Genomic DNA, 15,833 nt, shown 5'->3' with positions numbered 1-15,833 from the left:
TGATGTTTCATTTGCAAGTCTCTTCTTTGTTCATTTTTGGCAGTTATGATCACAAGAATTAGGAAAAGGTTTACCACCTCGCCAAAAATACCAATGCTGTGATTGATGTGTGATTCAAAAAAGCTGTCAAAAATGGATACTCGGAAAGGAATGAACCACATGGCTGGGCCAAGCATGCTAATATTTTTGTACCATGTTATAATCCTTTTCATCTGGACCTTCTCAGAGTTGGATTATTACTTCCTTTCATGCAATTCTAAGCTAAGGGCTACAATATACAGCACAAGAACCCTGACAGATTGAGTTCATACCTTCATTACTAAAATCCAAAAATTACAGCTATTTGATATGGAAATGGGACACCAAGAAAAACAGGCACACAGCCTCAGCCAATGACATTTAAAGACCCTCGAGGGTCTGAGAACAGAGAGAATTTTATTTCACACTAGTCTGACAGTTCTATCAAACATTCTTTTATCTAAGTTTTAAAAGTAGAATGCCACTTTAAAATTTAGGGCAAAAGTGACATTTATCAGCTGAGAGAAAAAGGAACAATTTTCCTCACTGGAAAGTGAGAAAAAAGAGAATGTAGGAAGTATCTTTAGAAAAGGTAGGCTCTTGGGATGCCTGGATGGCTCAGTAGGTTAAGCGTCTGCCTTCAGCTCAGGTCACAATCTTGGGGTCTTGGGATTAAGCCCCATATCGGGGTCCCTGCTCAGTGAGAGGTTGGCTTCTCTCTCTGCCCCTCATCCACTCATGCTCTCTCACTTTCAAAATCTTTAAAAAAAAAAAAAAAAACAGGCTCTCACTTCTAGATGGTGATAGTATATTGATCTGATTTGAGACTGGCCTATTTCATAAGCTCCACTTGGATTCAGCAAGACTGACTGTGTAGGATGCAACCCAAGTAAACCAATGAACATTCTAGAAAAAGGGGGGCCAGGGGGTAATTGGGGGAATTCAAACTATAATGACTTCATTACTTTGTTTCCTAGATCAAATGAGGTAGCATAGTATTCTTGATTTGAAACAAGGACGAAGCTTTTATTAAACAATGCTCGTATCTCAATCAGATACGACAGAAGGCCATTGATACACAAGTTACACAAATCCTTTTTTTGCCATTATGAGAATTCAGAATAAAATCCAAATGACTCCATCCATCCCAGAATGGAGCTGGAGCCAAACAAAACTTTAACAGCAATTTCTTCAGAGCCCAGATGGTCATGACCTTGAATGAATTTTCTCATGTGAAACTAGCTGCTTACTGGTCAAAGTGGTCCACTGCATGGTGGTTGTCTGCTCCAATTATGAAAATGCTAACACTTCCATTAGGCTCTGAAATGGAAGAGTCCGATGCCGTGCGTAAGAACAAATGAAGGGAAACCTCGCTACGATGGAGTTGAGGGGCCAGAAAGGGGAGCTCTCGGGAGGTACCATTCCACATCAATTACAGAAAGACTGCCACTTACATACCTCAACAGAAAAGCTGTCAACAGGAAAGAATCAACTAAGGACCCAACAGGAAAAAATGTACACTGTATCTCCTCCAGGAAATCAACCATCTCGACAACTCAGCCAATGAGAAACCTTGAACTCGGGCTTTTCTCCAATGGGACTGACATTCAAAACAACCCCACAGGACTTCCCCCCTCTCCATAAAATAGGGTTCCTCTCCTTTGCTTGTTGGACTTTCCTATGGTTTTGCTGTAGCTTTTATGTCCCAAATGGTAGTTCTCGATTCCCATTTTGCTGGCAAAATGACTGCTGCTTTATTTTTAAGGTTAACAACTGAAGTATCAGACTCCCTTCTTTCCAGATAACACAAAATATACAGGGGCCAGGGATCAGGATAAAATATCCAATTAGAAGGTACACATAATGGATAGGAAACATCCAAAAAAAAAAAAAATCAGTAAGCACAATCGTAGGGTGAGTTTAGCAAGCACAAGTCACCATCAGTTCAACTCTGGGTGCTGTTTCCATTTGAACTTGATGATGCTGTAACTAAAGCCCCATTAGAGTCCAAAGCTTAGCCCCTAAAGTCGGTGCTTTAATGACGTGAAATAGAAGAGGCGCAGAATAATCAGAACCACCACTTTATGTGAAGTGCTTACGGAATGTCACAACTTGACTGTACTAAGCAGTATCATTTAATATCCACAACAGCCCGAACAGGGAGCCCTTGAACTCATCCAATGGGCATGGCTACATAGACTTAGAAAGATCACAACCAGCAAGCAGCAAAATCCTGATTCAAACTCCAGTGTCCTTCCGAAGACTGTACTCAAGGGGCACCTGGGTGGCTCAGTGGGTTAAAGCCTCTGCCTTCGCTCAGGTCATGATCCCAGGGTCCTAGGATTGAGCCCCGCAGCAGAGAGCACGTTTCTCCCCCTCTCTCTCTGCCTGCCTCTCTGCCTACTTGTGATCTCTGTCTGTCAAATAAATAAAGACTATACTCAAGAAACAAGCATTCAGAAACAGTTCAGTTAAATGCCCGTTCCAGGTCCGAATGATCCAATGCCATCTCTTCCTATGAAAAGCTTTAGGTAAGACGGCAAGCTTTCTAGGCAAGTGAGTACAGCACCTGGCTCGGCTTCCGGTGCGTGCAGCCTACAAAAGCAAGCCTCACAGTCCACTACTCTTCAGGGCAGAATCTTCTACAACCTGAAATGTCGTCCCTGGGAATGAGTACTTTCTACTAGATTCTTCCAAGCGATTTGCACAAGCACACTTACAGTCACACCTATTGAATCTTTAAGCATTCAGAAACAGAGCAGAATTCGTTTTGCCTATACTTCATGAATTACAGCTTTCAGCCAAACTCATAAACTTGCCCAGACTCATCAGTTTATCTAAAATGTTCTAAGACTTTACCCTTATATAGCACAGTATCTATTATAGCACACGTGTATATGATAAATACCTTTATAGGTCCTATTATTTTCATTTTAACGTCTATCTCCCCCACTATGCAGCCAACTCTACAAAGGAAGAGATGATTTTTTTTCCTTTTGCATCCCAGCATCTACACAGTGCTTGGCGTGGAGCAAACAATTTGGTGAATGAATGGGATTATAAGAAATCTGCATATTAAAAATAAGCAAGCCCCGGCATCATGCTTACTAATTAACACAAGATAATAATGGTTGTTCCCAACACAAGGAAGCCCAAGTCTGTGGGTTATCACTGGGGGCTGATCAAAAGGCTTACTACACAGCCTTCAAGCTGTAACAACACAGCCATTTTACTAGGGACGTTTAAAAAAAAAAAAAAACAAAAAAACAAAGGTTCAGAGACAGTTGTCTGAAAGACAGCCTTCAAAAAGCCTTCAGAGGACAACTGTTACTAGAAAAAAGCCAATTTGATCGCAAGCTTACTTGGCCTTTACTATTTCAACAGTGGACAGTGGCTTATTCATCCGGTCTTATTTTATCTTTAATTTTTTTTTTTTTGAAGGATATGTATTGTTACTGTTGGTTCTGGGCAGATACCAACAAAATTAATACAGGCTAAAAAGACATTGAACTTACCCTCACAGGGCTTTCAATTTACTTGGAACCATTACATTTCTATTTATCATATTTATATCCTATGTTTATAATTGGGAATCAAAACAGTATGTTAGGCCCAGCTGTAGGGTCAACGAGGTTGACTTCCAGCTTCAATGCCTACTAGAAATGTATGTCCTCAGGCAAGTCCCTTAACTACACTGAGTTTCTCAGACGAAGCAGGGGTGACACCCACCCTCCGGGGCTGCTGAGCACCTTTTCATGTTTTTAAAGCGATTAAAGAAATGCCCAAGAGGAACCCTACCTTGTTTTTGCTGCTATACCTGCACCAAACCCACGTTTAACTTGAGGGCTGTCTTACAATTCTAGGAAACAAATTCACACACACAAGAAAGAAACACATTGACTGATATGGATCTAAAGGCTCCCTGTGATATGAACAGAGCAAACCCACAGGAAAGCAAGATGTTGGAATTCTCCCGCCATCCTCCAGTCACCGCCAGAGGTTCGAGAGTTAAAGGCAGAATGGCCTGAACGCCCAGGCATCTGCACGGAAGCTTTTCTTCTGCAGCTTCTTCCTCAGTTGAGCTCAGAGATTCTCCAGCTTGAACATGTATAGGAATTTTTTCCTACAGTTGTACACCCAGCACTGTACGTGCTGTACCTTCATGGCAACTTAGAGATTTCAGGGATAATTTTAGCTCTGTACGACTTTTCTTGTATTTTTAACTTCAGAATCAAAAAAACCTCCTAGATGTCCTTAAAATTAAAAGATAAATAAGATCAAGAAAAAAAAAATCCAAGCAACAAGCTAGGAGCAAGTTACAGCAAAAAACAATGACCACAGAAACAAAAACACAAGACAAAACGAAAAACACACCTCTCCGTCTCTTGCCTGACCCAGATCTAGCTTCAAGCAGATGAAATCAGCCATTACAAGTACCAGGCTTCAGAGGGTCTTTACTTACAAGGGATCTATCTGTTCATGCTAATCAAATAGTCCATTCTCAAACTGTTAGGTCCCATGGGTCTGGAACAGTGACAATACTGCAGTGACCACTGTGAGAAGTCATCTGATTTTAAGGAGCAGCAGGGTGGTGACCGTGCAAAGCCACTGCCAAGAAACTACTCTGAGTGGGGCTCCTGGGTGGCTCAGTCGTTAAGCATTTGCCTTTAGCTCAGGTCATAATCCCAGGGTCCTGGGATGGAGATCCACATTGGGCTCCCTGCTCTGTGGGGATCCTGCTTCTCCCCTCCCACTGCTTGTAATCCCTCTCTCGCTGTCTCTCTCATCAAATAAATAAAATCTTAAAAAAACAAAAAACAAAAAACCACACCACTTAGAATCACAAAAGTTCATTTGAAAGCACTTTGCAAACAGCAAAGCACCAAGATGCCCATATTCAGAATGTTGCTCCCTTAAACTTGCCTGATTCCAAACACAACATCTTACGGGACATCCTACTGGAAGAAAGCCCTACTCGACAGGGCTACTAACCTGATGACAGTACATCATGACACACTGATCTGGCTTACTGACAGTGAAAAACCACTGATTTTCTTGGCAATTTCACTGCCCTCTTCTCCTAATTCACCAGTTTTCCCGAAGGAGCCAAGTGAGGCATGATACCAACTTACTCTCTCCGAACTCCCAGTAATCTTGGGCACCTACTACACACAAGTGATACCGGGAATACCAGGATGAGTAAGAATCTGTTACAAAGTGTCATTTCAACACAACTGGCAAGTTATATGCAATTAACAGTCAGCCCAGTGTGGTCAGCTACTCAGTTCCTGCCCTGTTTCAGCTCACATCCTATGGTGCCCTGTCCTTCTCTGATCAAGTGAGTAACTGCTGACACTCTTCCCTGAGGCCAAGCGCTGTGCTAGAGAAGGAAAAGCACCAGGGCCTGTAAGACGTGGTCTTGGTCTTCCAGGAGCGCATGATGTGAACTGGCCAATAAAACAGACATAAACGATGGCGGAGAGTGTAATGAGTGGCTACAAAGCGCCACATAAAAGCATCCCTTTATTTTACAGTCACACCTCATACAACATGGTATTTAATCAAGGGCCTGATGAGTAAGAGAAATAATTCATACTACTCCTACAATAAAAAGATCAAAAAGAGGAGAGTGGTTTTTCCCACCTCCCCCCAGCTGATGCTGGCCTGCAGGGACACAGAGAAGAGGCAGGATTTCAGAAGAGCCTCGAAGGCTGGGTAGGATCTCAGTAAATGAGGAGCCAAGGGCGTCCCTGACATGCAGGAGAGTCACTGCGAGCCAAGGTGTAATGGAGGGAAAGTTCTGAGGACAGGGATCAAGCAAGGAACCAGAAGAGGAGAGGGGTCTGGCCAGACTGTGGATGGCTTTGATGAGAAGGCTGGGAGGGAGAAAGAAGGCAGGAGAATATGGAGGGGAACCCCTAACCACAAACAGAGCCAAAGAGCCTCTCAAGTTGGACTGATGTCTGGAATAACAGGATAGGGTTCTGATGGGAAAATGGAGCCAAAGGATGAAATCCATCATCTTATCCCTTTTAATACTTCGAAAGAATCATCAAGATAGATGGCAAAAGCTAAAGGCCAGAACTTAGGCTTGTGAGTGAATTAACATAATTTGTATCTGCAAGGGCAGAATTCCAAGTAGTGAAGCCCAAATTGCAAACGCTCCCCATTCATGCTTTACTCTAGGAATACAAATCAAAATGTTGTCTTCTCAGTATTATGAAAAACAGACGCTACACACACACACACACACACACACGATCCCATTAGGGTTATCAATGAGGAAGTATCTAAAAGCAACCGGAAGATACCACAATATCAATATTTCCTAATGGTCAGGCCTCCTTGGACGGAGGAAATCTCTCAAAGGAAACAGTGGAAACCTTCTGGTTAGAGTCACTTAAAGTAAGACCACAAGGCACGATCCTGTGGTCTACTTTCTTCCACGTTAAGTCTGACCACTTGGAAAGTTCATTCAGGTGAGTGACTGTAGCCAGGGTGGCAAGGAGCCAAGATGAACCATATATGAAGGAAAAACAGGGAAAGAGACTCCGATTCCTGATCCAGGGATTCCAACAGTGTGTTCAGGTTGAGAAAATCCATCAGTCTGTACACTTAATGCTCTGGACCCATTTCTGTTTGTCTATTATTCTTCAACAGAAAGATTTTTCTGAAGGACGGTTAGGAGCTACCATCCTCAAGAACAACCAGAAGATGTTTTTCCATTTCTCCATTACCCACAGAAAACTTAGAGGAAACCACTGGCATTTCTAATAATTACTGGTGAAATAACAAAAATATTGCTGTCTAAGGTTAGTGAAGGACTCCATTCAATGAGGAGTGGGAACTGGTAAATTCAGATGATCCGGAGATTTCTAAACCAAACAAATGCTTTCCAAAAAGCCAGCAATTATGAGACTCAAAACTCTTGAGTGTGAAGGGCGTTGGGAGAGGCTGCACCCTGGCGAGCTGAATGCTTCCACAGACCCAGAAGGCCACACAGCCTGAAACATTCCCTCCCAGTTTGCGAAGGGTGGCCTGATTAGTCAGCAAGGGAATTATGATTTTGTGATAAGGCCTGCGGACTCCCAATTCCAAGTGTGTAACATCCTGGTCCCAAAGCATTTGGACTGAATTGGCCTCCCAGGTTCACCAGGCAGAAGTCCCCATGGGTAACGAATCCCAATTAGTCAAGACAGCACACTATCACTAAGAGAGCGTTTCCTCAGAAAAACCACGAAGGCCGACCATATTGGGGACTGAAGGGGCCAGAAATGAAACTAACACACAGAACTACTCACCCGATTCTCCACCTTTGCATGGGGTCTCCCCAGCTTTCCTGAAGATGACACAGGGCGGTCCAGACCTCACTGAGCAATGCTGTCATGAAACAAAATGGTGTTCTACCAACTTCTATTAGTTTTCCTACTACTTCCCTCAACATTTAAAAAATAATAATAATAAATTCCTAAAGGTAGATGAGCTTATTTTCAATCTTTCTCCCACTGTGAAGCAGTCATCATCTTTACCTATCCCACCAAAATAAAGTTAAAAACCATTAATATTCTTTACTCTTCCCATATAAATCCAAACCTTCTCTTGTCCTGTTCCCAGTTACTACAAAGTTTTATCCAGTCATAAACTCAACTACCTACATTTCCTTGCAAGATTTATTTATATTTCTAGACGAAAATGAGACATTAATTGCTCCTATCCTCTCAATTCAAGAAACCACATATGCTGTCCTCAAATCCCAAACCACAAATGCTAAAGATTATGAATAAGAGGAATGTCTATTTGCTTTTAACTGCTTGCTAAAGGAATAACTAGACTCTTGCATTGAGAACAATCGGCTCATTCTTGACCTACCATCCTATTTATCTTTCTATTCTCAAAGCTAATTGCTTATATAAGCATGCCAATTTGCCCTGATTATAGGATTCTTAATAAATGAATGTTGTTTACATTTCACAAGTGTATTTGAATTTCACTCCGGGAAGCCAAGCTCATCAAGTCTTTGTAAGTGGTAAAACCAGAGATCAAAGCAGAGGCCTGCATTGAACCAACAAACAATTAGGCTTGAGAATAGAGGCCTAAGCAAAAATACAATTGATTTATTGATTTTTCTACTCCATAAGTACACCTTGGGGTCACTGTTCACTCTGGAGCTGTAGAACCTTCTCTGCAGATTTTCATTATGATTATACGATGATCATTTCTTAGTTAATAAGTCTAACATTCAACAGGCTTTGATCTATTTATCTGTGCTTCTCGTCTTGGTGCTTTTGGTTGCAGCAGACATCTTTAAGAGTTTGGCCTTTTACCTCTTCTCCACTTTCACTAATTTTCCCGCAATTTTTGGTACCATTTACACAATTCTTTTCCTACTCTATGGTATTCACCAACCCAAGTGTATTTTTTTGAGGCTCCCAGGTGAGGCCAATGGCACCAAGTTTGAGGACGACTGTTTCAGCTTGTCAATCCCTTTACTAACCTGCCTTAAATGAAGTGTTCAGCCAAACTCCCATGGAAGAAAAAGAAAAACAAGGAAAAGAAGTCAGGTTCATGAGCAAATCCCTCTCTTCAAGACAGGCCCTGCAGGTACCAGTCAAACCTCAGGGCCCAACACCAGGCACAGAGCCAAAAATGTAAACGATCCGACACCTTTCTCAAGGCCAACGAGTTTTTAGCATAGGCCAGGCACGAGGGCTATTTTACCACACAGAACTCGGTTAAGAGAGATTACCTCTGGAGACAGAGAGCAGGGTTTAAAGGCCTCAGCATGTCAGCTTCTGGGGCAAGGGACAGAGGGGCTAACAGCAACTCTTCAAAGAAAAACGTGGACTAAGGTTCTGTGTGAATTCAGTCACTGAAGTCAGTTACCGGCTGTCCAAGAACACCAGAAATCTGACTGGAGGAACACCTCTCGTGTGTCCCAGAACCAAAAAAGTCTGTGGCAAGGTGGATATCTATAAGCTCTGCCACCGGTCAGGATCTTTGTTGCGTGTTTTTAAGACCACAAGCAGAGCGTTCACTTCTACTGTCCACGACAAATACCATTCTACCTCAGGTAGGGATTCCCAGGCATCCTGGCCCACATCTGCAGACCGGCTCAATCCCAGCTCTCAGGCCTCCCCTCCTCCCTCGACACTGCTGCCAAATCACAGTCCACGGAAACTGCATACTCCTTAGTGTTCTAGTGGAAGAGAGGCTTCTGGAAAAGAGGACAGAGCAACTGGGGAGAGGAAGATCACCGGCAGCGTGAGCAGACAGGAGGAAAAGAGGTGAGAGGGGTCACTGCGGCCTACAGGATTCAAGCAGGTGAGAGCTGACAAGGTGTATTAAAGCCCTTCTACAGAAACCATGACCCCAAACCCGGCGGACACAGTCCTGGGATTTGGGGGAAGGGAGGAAACAGGCACCACTTTTTTTTTTTTTTCAAGATTGATTTTATTCATTCATTCATTTATTTTTTTGATAGATAGAGAGCAAAGCAGAAGGGAGAAACAGATGCCAACTCCCTGCCTAGCAGGTAGCCCGATGCGGGGCTCGATCCCAGGATTCTGGGATCATGACCTGAGCTGAAAGCAGAGGCTTAACTGACTGAGCCACCCAGGCATGGCCCTATTTGAGAGAAGAGCCAGCTTGTAACTCACACTCCCTCTTAAGCAATTCAGTCTGTTCTTGTCTAAGGATTCACTGCTTTGTCCCTAAGATTCTTTCCGTAATATTCTTGGTCCAGACCTGCACGCGGCAGGCTCACCTCAAGGAGGGCACCATGCAGGCCAGTAAAGCACCAGCCAAGTCTTGGGTTTGCAAAGAACCTCCAGTCACCAGTATTCCTCATACGACTTCTGTGTGAGCAGCTCTAACGGAGAGCGCACTCCTCACTTGACTGAGGATGCTAAATGTTAAAATACTTTTCCTAAAGCTTATATGACTTTTTGTCACTGACCCTGGAAACTGTATTCTCTAGACCACACAGAACACACCTACACAAGTTCCTGCACAAAGCTCTTCAAAATGCAAAGTCAGCTAATGGATCACAGTGCGGTATGTTCTGGAAATCTTACACTTTCAGGCGCTAGGATCTTAAAAAAAAAAAAAAAAATCTCTTTACTACCTTTAGCAGTTGTGTCAAATTGTATTTCAGTTTACTGGGGAAGAAAAATTAAGCACCAGAGGAAAAAGTTTCACTTGCTCAACCTGGTGCAGCAGATAGGATTCTAGAAACTAGGTTTCCTGCCTCCCAGACCAACGCTATTTGCTAAGCGAGAGGACACAAGCAAAAATAATTCGTATCACCTAAGGATGTGAGAGCATGCATACCTTTCCTTCCCAAAATCCATCTGTTTGTGTTTCTGCCAGTCTCTCACAGTAGCCAAACACTTATATTTAGATAACAGCCTTTGATCAGCTTCTATACTAGATATCCAAATGTACTGGCATTATGGGGGGGGGGGGTGGAATACACCCCAATAATAAGCATATAATCCCAAGATTGGTGAAATAAAGCTCAGAGGTTTAGTACCTAGGATGAGATTGTAATGGCTCAAAGTCACAACACCCCATCCCCTCCCCTTCTCTACCACCTTTCCCGAACAAGAGAAATGATGTGAGAAAAGTCAGCGAGCAGCTGACGACGACTGAAGCGCTCTCTCAGCCATCCATCTGTTCAGCAGACTTCATGGCAAGAGTTTTCCTTGGAAGTGGTTAAAAGGGAACACCACCTTACAGAGGGAAATAAATGTTCAAATTTGACTTTCCTTGTCCTTTCACAAGTAATTACATTTGGGGTACATGCATTGCACTGACAGATTGCTTCTTTCCTCTGATTTTGGAAATCCTAAATTCGCAACCAAGGTGGGTCAAGGCTACCTTGATAGAAAAAATTGAAGTGCACACTTGGACCTCATCACTAATACCATGCCTGAAAAATCGAACAGCCTAGTGAAAATGCCCTAATGTTTGACTTTGAATGTGAAACATCACGGGCACCTCACAGCAATCACTTCTAAGACATTTTTGCCAATTTTATACAGTCTGAAACTGGCATTTATCAGATTTAGAGATTTTTTTTTAGATGGTTTTACTGCTAGCTCTAAGCATTTTTTTTTTCCTTCCTAGTTCAAGGGCCCCAGAAGTGTAATAAAACATAGGGTGAGGGGGCAGAGGGGGGATTCAGAGATCCAAATCTGGGTTAAAAATCCTAGATCAGTTATTCAATAACTGTAGGAGTTTAGGCCAACTTAGCTCATTTTATCTCCTAGAATTCATGTGAGGATTACATGAATATGTAAGCAGAGGGTATACTCATAGTAGGTACTCAAAATGTTTCACTTCTTCCTAAAGCAGAATGACTACATTCACCCTCAGGGCAAGAAGGTGGGGGGGGGGGGGGGACAGGAAAGAAATTGACTCAAATTAATCACACACCAATGTAGTTCCCAGTATCAAACATATGATAATACTGCCCTACACCATCACTTTCTAATTGGTCTTGATTCTGTTTGCAGAGCAGCCTGATATCTGAGATCACACAGAGATACACCAGCTAAGATAGAGGGCTTAAAAGTATCCTTTCCTCCGACATTCCAAGAAAGAATCCTTGACAAAGGCACTGGGGGACTTACAATTTAGTTGCAGACTATGACTTCAAACCAAAAATTAATGAACGGCATGGAAGGCCCAACATAGAAAGAGGTATTCTCGGACAGACACCGTCAACGGTTCACCCCACCCCAAAATAAACTTCATAGCATCATCTTTGAAAATAAAGGACACAAGAGTGTGTGCGCATGCATATGTGTATTGCCAACGTTCAGGTAATGTTTAATGCACAGAGAGCCATGTGGATATTTTATTATAAATGTGTAGGACCCCAGGGACTCCTGGGTGGCTCAGCTGCCTTCGGCTCAGGTCATGATCCCAGGGTCCTGGGATCGAGTCCCATATCGGGCTCCTGGCTCAGTGGCAAGCCTGCTTCTCTCTCTGCCTGTGGTTCCCGGTGTTTGTGCATGTGTGCACGCATGCTCTCTCTTTCTCTCTGACAAGTAAGTAAAATCTTTAAAAAAAAAAAAAAAAAAAAAGAAGTGTAGGACTCCCAAAAATAAACACATGCCAATGTTACCGGAAATATGTGACATGTATTCATCCTAAAGGAATAAAACTAGATGAGTGAATTTATAATTTATGAAAGACTTCCATCAAACAGCATAACAAAAATATCACACACATGTGCACAAAGGCGTATCACCTTACAGCTTGAAAGGTAGCTACAAGGATGCCAATAGCTAAATGTATACAAGGAGTCAGTAGTGTTTTCCCATACATGTGTTTTCTAACTACTATAGCAATACAGAAGACAAGTTTAAGAAGGAGACTCTCCTTAGGAAAATTAAGCTCCTAAGATTTAGAACCAATTTGTACTAGTCTTTAATTGCAGAAGTTCAGTAATTTAAATCTATTTTTAAAAATGTTTTCCTGGGGCACTGGGTGGCTCAGTGGGTTAAAGCCTCTGCCTTCGGCTCAGGTCATGGTCTTAGGGTCCTGGGATGGAGCCCCTCATCAGGATCTCTGCTCAGCGGGGAGCCTGCTTCCTCCTCCCTCTCTGCCGGCCTCTCTACTTATGATCTGTCAAGTAAATAAATAAAATCTTTTTAAAAAGTTTTCCTATTAAAAAAAATCATTACTTTTTACAATTTACCCTTCCACTGATCTTAATTCTGCAATCTTTTACTCTCTTTCCCTTCATACAAATTAATTTTTTAGATTTATACCATTTAACTCATTTAGATTGATGAAGGGGTATGGGGATAGTCATTGAGTTGGTGTGGTCTCAAGAGTTTCCAGAAATAGATGGACTTCTGTCATTATAATTTTTATTTACTCTTCCCCAATGCTTTAAATATTCTAGAGCTTGAGGATGGAATGCTTTTCCACGCCTGAAATGTCTCATTAATTATTGATGTAAGCCATAATCACAATGAGGTGCCTGTACACTTTCCTGCACAGTTCTACTATCTGGTTTTCCTCCCAAAAAATATATATGATCCCTATTATAGACGAAAATAAAGCTAGCATCAATAATGCCAACATGATTCCCTTTGCCCCAGGGTAAAGAATTTCTCTACATATATACTTTAAAACTTGCCATCTAAAATTTGTCCTTCTAGCTTGATCTCCAGATTTAAACGGTTTGAGTTGATTTCTTAAGCAATTCATGAAGAAAAGCAAGGTTGAGAGCATCACGTGTGCAACTCCGGAAAAAAAAACAAAAACTGACCTTAAGAGAAATCACCTTCATTTCTAAGCCCAGAAAGAGGACTTCTTTCAACTCCTCTAGTAGGTTTCCAAAAAGCAGCTGGAGCTGACTAGGGAGAGTTACAGTAAACACCACATCAATGTCCAAATGCATCACTAACCAGAGGGACCCCAAGCTGAGATTTTTCCCAAAAGCTTTTTCTCTATTCAAAAAAGGTCAGCCTAATATTTTTTTGTTCTTGTTTTTTGTTTATTTTGAGAGGCTTAGAATATTATAAACAATTAAGAAAAGGACACATCCAATAATTGTGTATGACACACAGTAGAGCAGAAGAAACCACAACAACCAACCACTGCCCCAACGAGCTTGTGATGCAGAATCATAAATGTCTACATACTAAATTTGTGACTGCTAGACTTCATAATAACACAAATCCACCATGGTAATGATGAAACATTTTTCTAAAGATCAATTCAGATCATGTGTTATTAATCAGCAGAGTAACTAAAAGCTCATGCAAAACACACTATCCCAATCTAGCAGAACTCAATTGCATTATTGTTATCAGGTTTTCCTGTGTCACTGGCCCTTCCATTTCAAGTACACACACAAACACAACATCACAGGATGAAAAGACAGAATATCCAGAGCTAGGAGGTAAGAACCATGTGTCTGGAAGAAAGAGGATTTTGAATAAAAACGTTTGTCTCTGGGAACACAGGTCAAGTACGCACCCAGGCTGCCTTGAGAAGTAATTAAGCCTATGCCTTTCCTTTCAGTGTGTCCCATCTTGCACAACAGTGGGGAGCAGCTGTGGGAGATCAGAGAAAATGCAAAGCAAGACAGGCAGCCTCCTCTATCTCCCCACTGCTACACCAGACTTTCCCCGGGCCTTGAAAAAAGCTGGTGGCCTCTGTTCTTCCAAAGAGCATGAAGTTAACCTGCCATCCAGAACACTGGGCCCCCTCTCAAACGATCCCTTTAGAAAGGCCTGGAGAAAGGCAGTTTTAAATGTCCCTGTCTTCAAAGTTGGGAGGTTACACACCAAAAACCTGCAGCTGACACAAAACTGGCTGCCTTGAGCACAAGTTTCTCTCGTTACCTGGCCTCGTAGAGTTTAGAGGTAACTAGGAAAAGGTAGATGGACAAGTGTAAGGAAGAGGAACGCATAGGCTCTTGCCAGTTTCCCTCCCAACATCCCCTGAAGGAGGCTGGGTCACTAAAAATCGGAAGTCTGGGGACCAGCTGCAGTACAGACAGACTCTCGCTGGGTCGAGGGGGAGGCCGCCACACCCTCTTGAGCTCACAACACTGTCAAGCTCTAGCTGGGAGGGGTTCAGAAACTTAGTCCCAGCAGGAAAGGAGAGAAAGGAGTCTTCGGTGTCTTGGATTTGGGAAGCTAAAAAGCTAATCGCAGATTTCGGAAGGAGCCGGGAACTTGGCTGTGCGTGCTGGAGGAGGGAAGGGGTCGCCCTTGATGTCAGAACAGTTCGAAACACGTCCCCGCAAAACTGCACATTCTTGTGGTTTAAGATTTAAGACCGAAAGAAACGAGCTGAGGCAAGGCTTCTCTCGCGCCTGGGTTTCAGATGCCCCCCTCCCAGCTTAGGGACCCGGGCGCCGCGCAGCCCCGGATTTGCTTATCTTTCCCTTTCGGGCGTGCTCCCCTCCGCCAAGCCCCTCCGCCTCCAAGTTCGCCTTCGCTCGCCGCCGGCCACATGCACCCATCTGCCCTGGACCCCGCGAGGCAGCTGGTCCGCAGGGACTCGGGATTTGCGGGTTTGGGGTTTATTGTATTTTTAAACAAAAAGCCTCAGCGGCTCGCCGCCCCCTTCTTCCCGGCCCGCGCCACCTTTCCTTCACGCCCACGCCGCACCTCACGGGCACACGCGCTGCGAGGTGCTTCTCCCGCCAGACAATGGGCTCAGGGCCGGCCAGGCAGCCCGGCCCGAGCCCCCGGCCCCATCCCGGAACCCCGAGAGGGCGGAGCGCGGGGGCTAGAGGAGAACGAAGAAAAGTGAGGCTGGGGAGGCCACAAAGGGGAAGGTGGGCGCCTCCCCCCTTGGGACAGGAGCCTCGCTCCCGGCGCGGGGAGAAGAGGAGGGGGTGGAGGTCAGCGGCGTCCCCCACCCGGAGCCCCGGGGCCCCGCCGCGCACTCACCAGCACGATGGCAAACCGCTCCTCCAGTTCACCTGGCTCGGGCATCGGCAGCTTCAAAGGCACGTTGTGCGCCCTGAAATCGGTCTGCTGTGAATCCATGCTCCCCGCGTTGCCCATGTTGGCTGCACGCCGGGGCTGGGGGCTGCTCCGGGCCCCTAGCGTTCGCGTCGGAAATCAGAACAGCTCCCGGCGGCCGGCTCCCGCCCGCTGGCGCGACCTGCCCGGCTCCCCTCCCTCCGCTGCGCCCTGGCGAGTGTGCAGCGCGCACCGCTCCCTAGCAGCGCTCCTCGCCGAGCCGCCCCCCGGCCTCCCTCATGCTCTCGGCCGCCCCAGAGCCGTTCCGGCCTCTTTTCCTTGGGAGGGGTCGTCAGGGCGCTGGGCGCCTATCTG

At 44.3% G+C, this 15,833-nt stretch overlaps 1 protein-coding gene across 9 annotated transcripts in view; it reads right to left on the bottom strand.

Annotated features, from left to right (window-relative positions):
• The window catches only part of FMNL2 (formin like 2), a 320,685-nt gene extending 305,121 nt beyond the window's left edge, over positions 1-15,564 (bottom strand). For all 9 annotated transcript variants that reach the window (XM_047721719.1, XM_047721722.1, XM_047721718.1 and 6 more), the window contains exon 1: positions 15,444-15,564. In XM_047721719.1, the coding sequence (XP_047577675.1) occupies positions 15,444-15,560 (117 nt within the window). In that variant the 5' untranslated portion in view covers positions 15,561-15,564. The remainder of the gene's footprint in view (positions 1-15,443) is intronic.
• Positions 15,565-15,833: the final 269 nt, after the last annotated feature.

Source organism: Lutra lutra, chromosome 3 (genome assembly GCF_902655055.1).
Source record: "Lutra lutra chromosome 3, mLutLut1.2, whole genome shotgun sequence".
NCBI classification, from domain to species: domain Eukaryota; kingdom Metazoa; phylum Chordata; class Mammalia; order Carnivora; family Mustelidae; genus Lutra; species Lutra lutra.
This window is presented reverse-complemented; position numbering and strand designations above follow the sequence as displayed.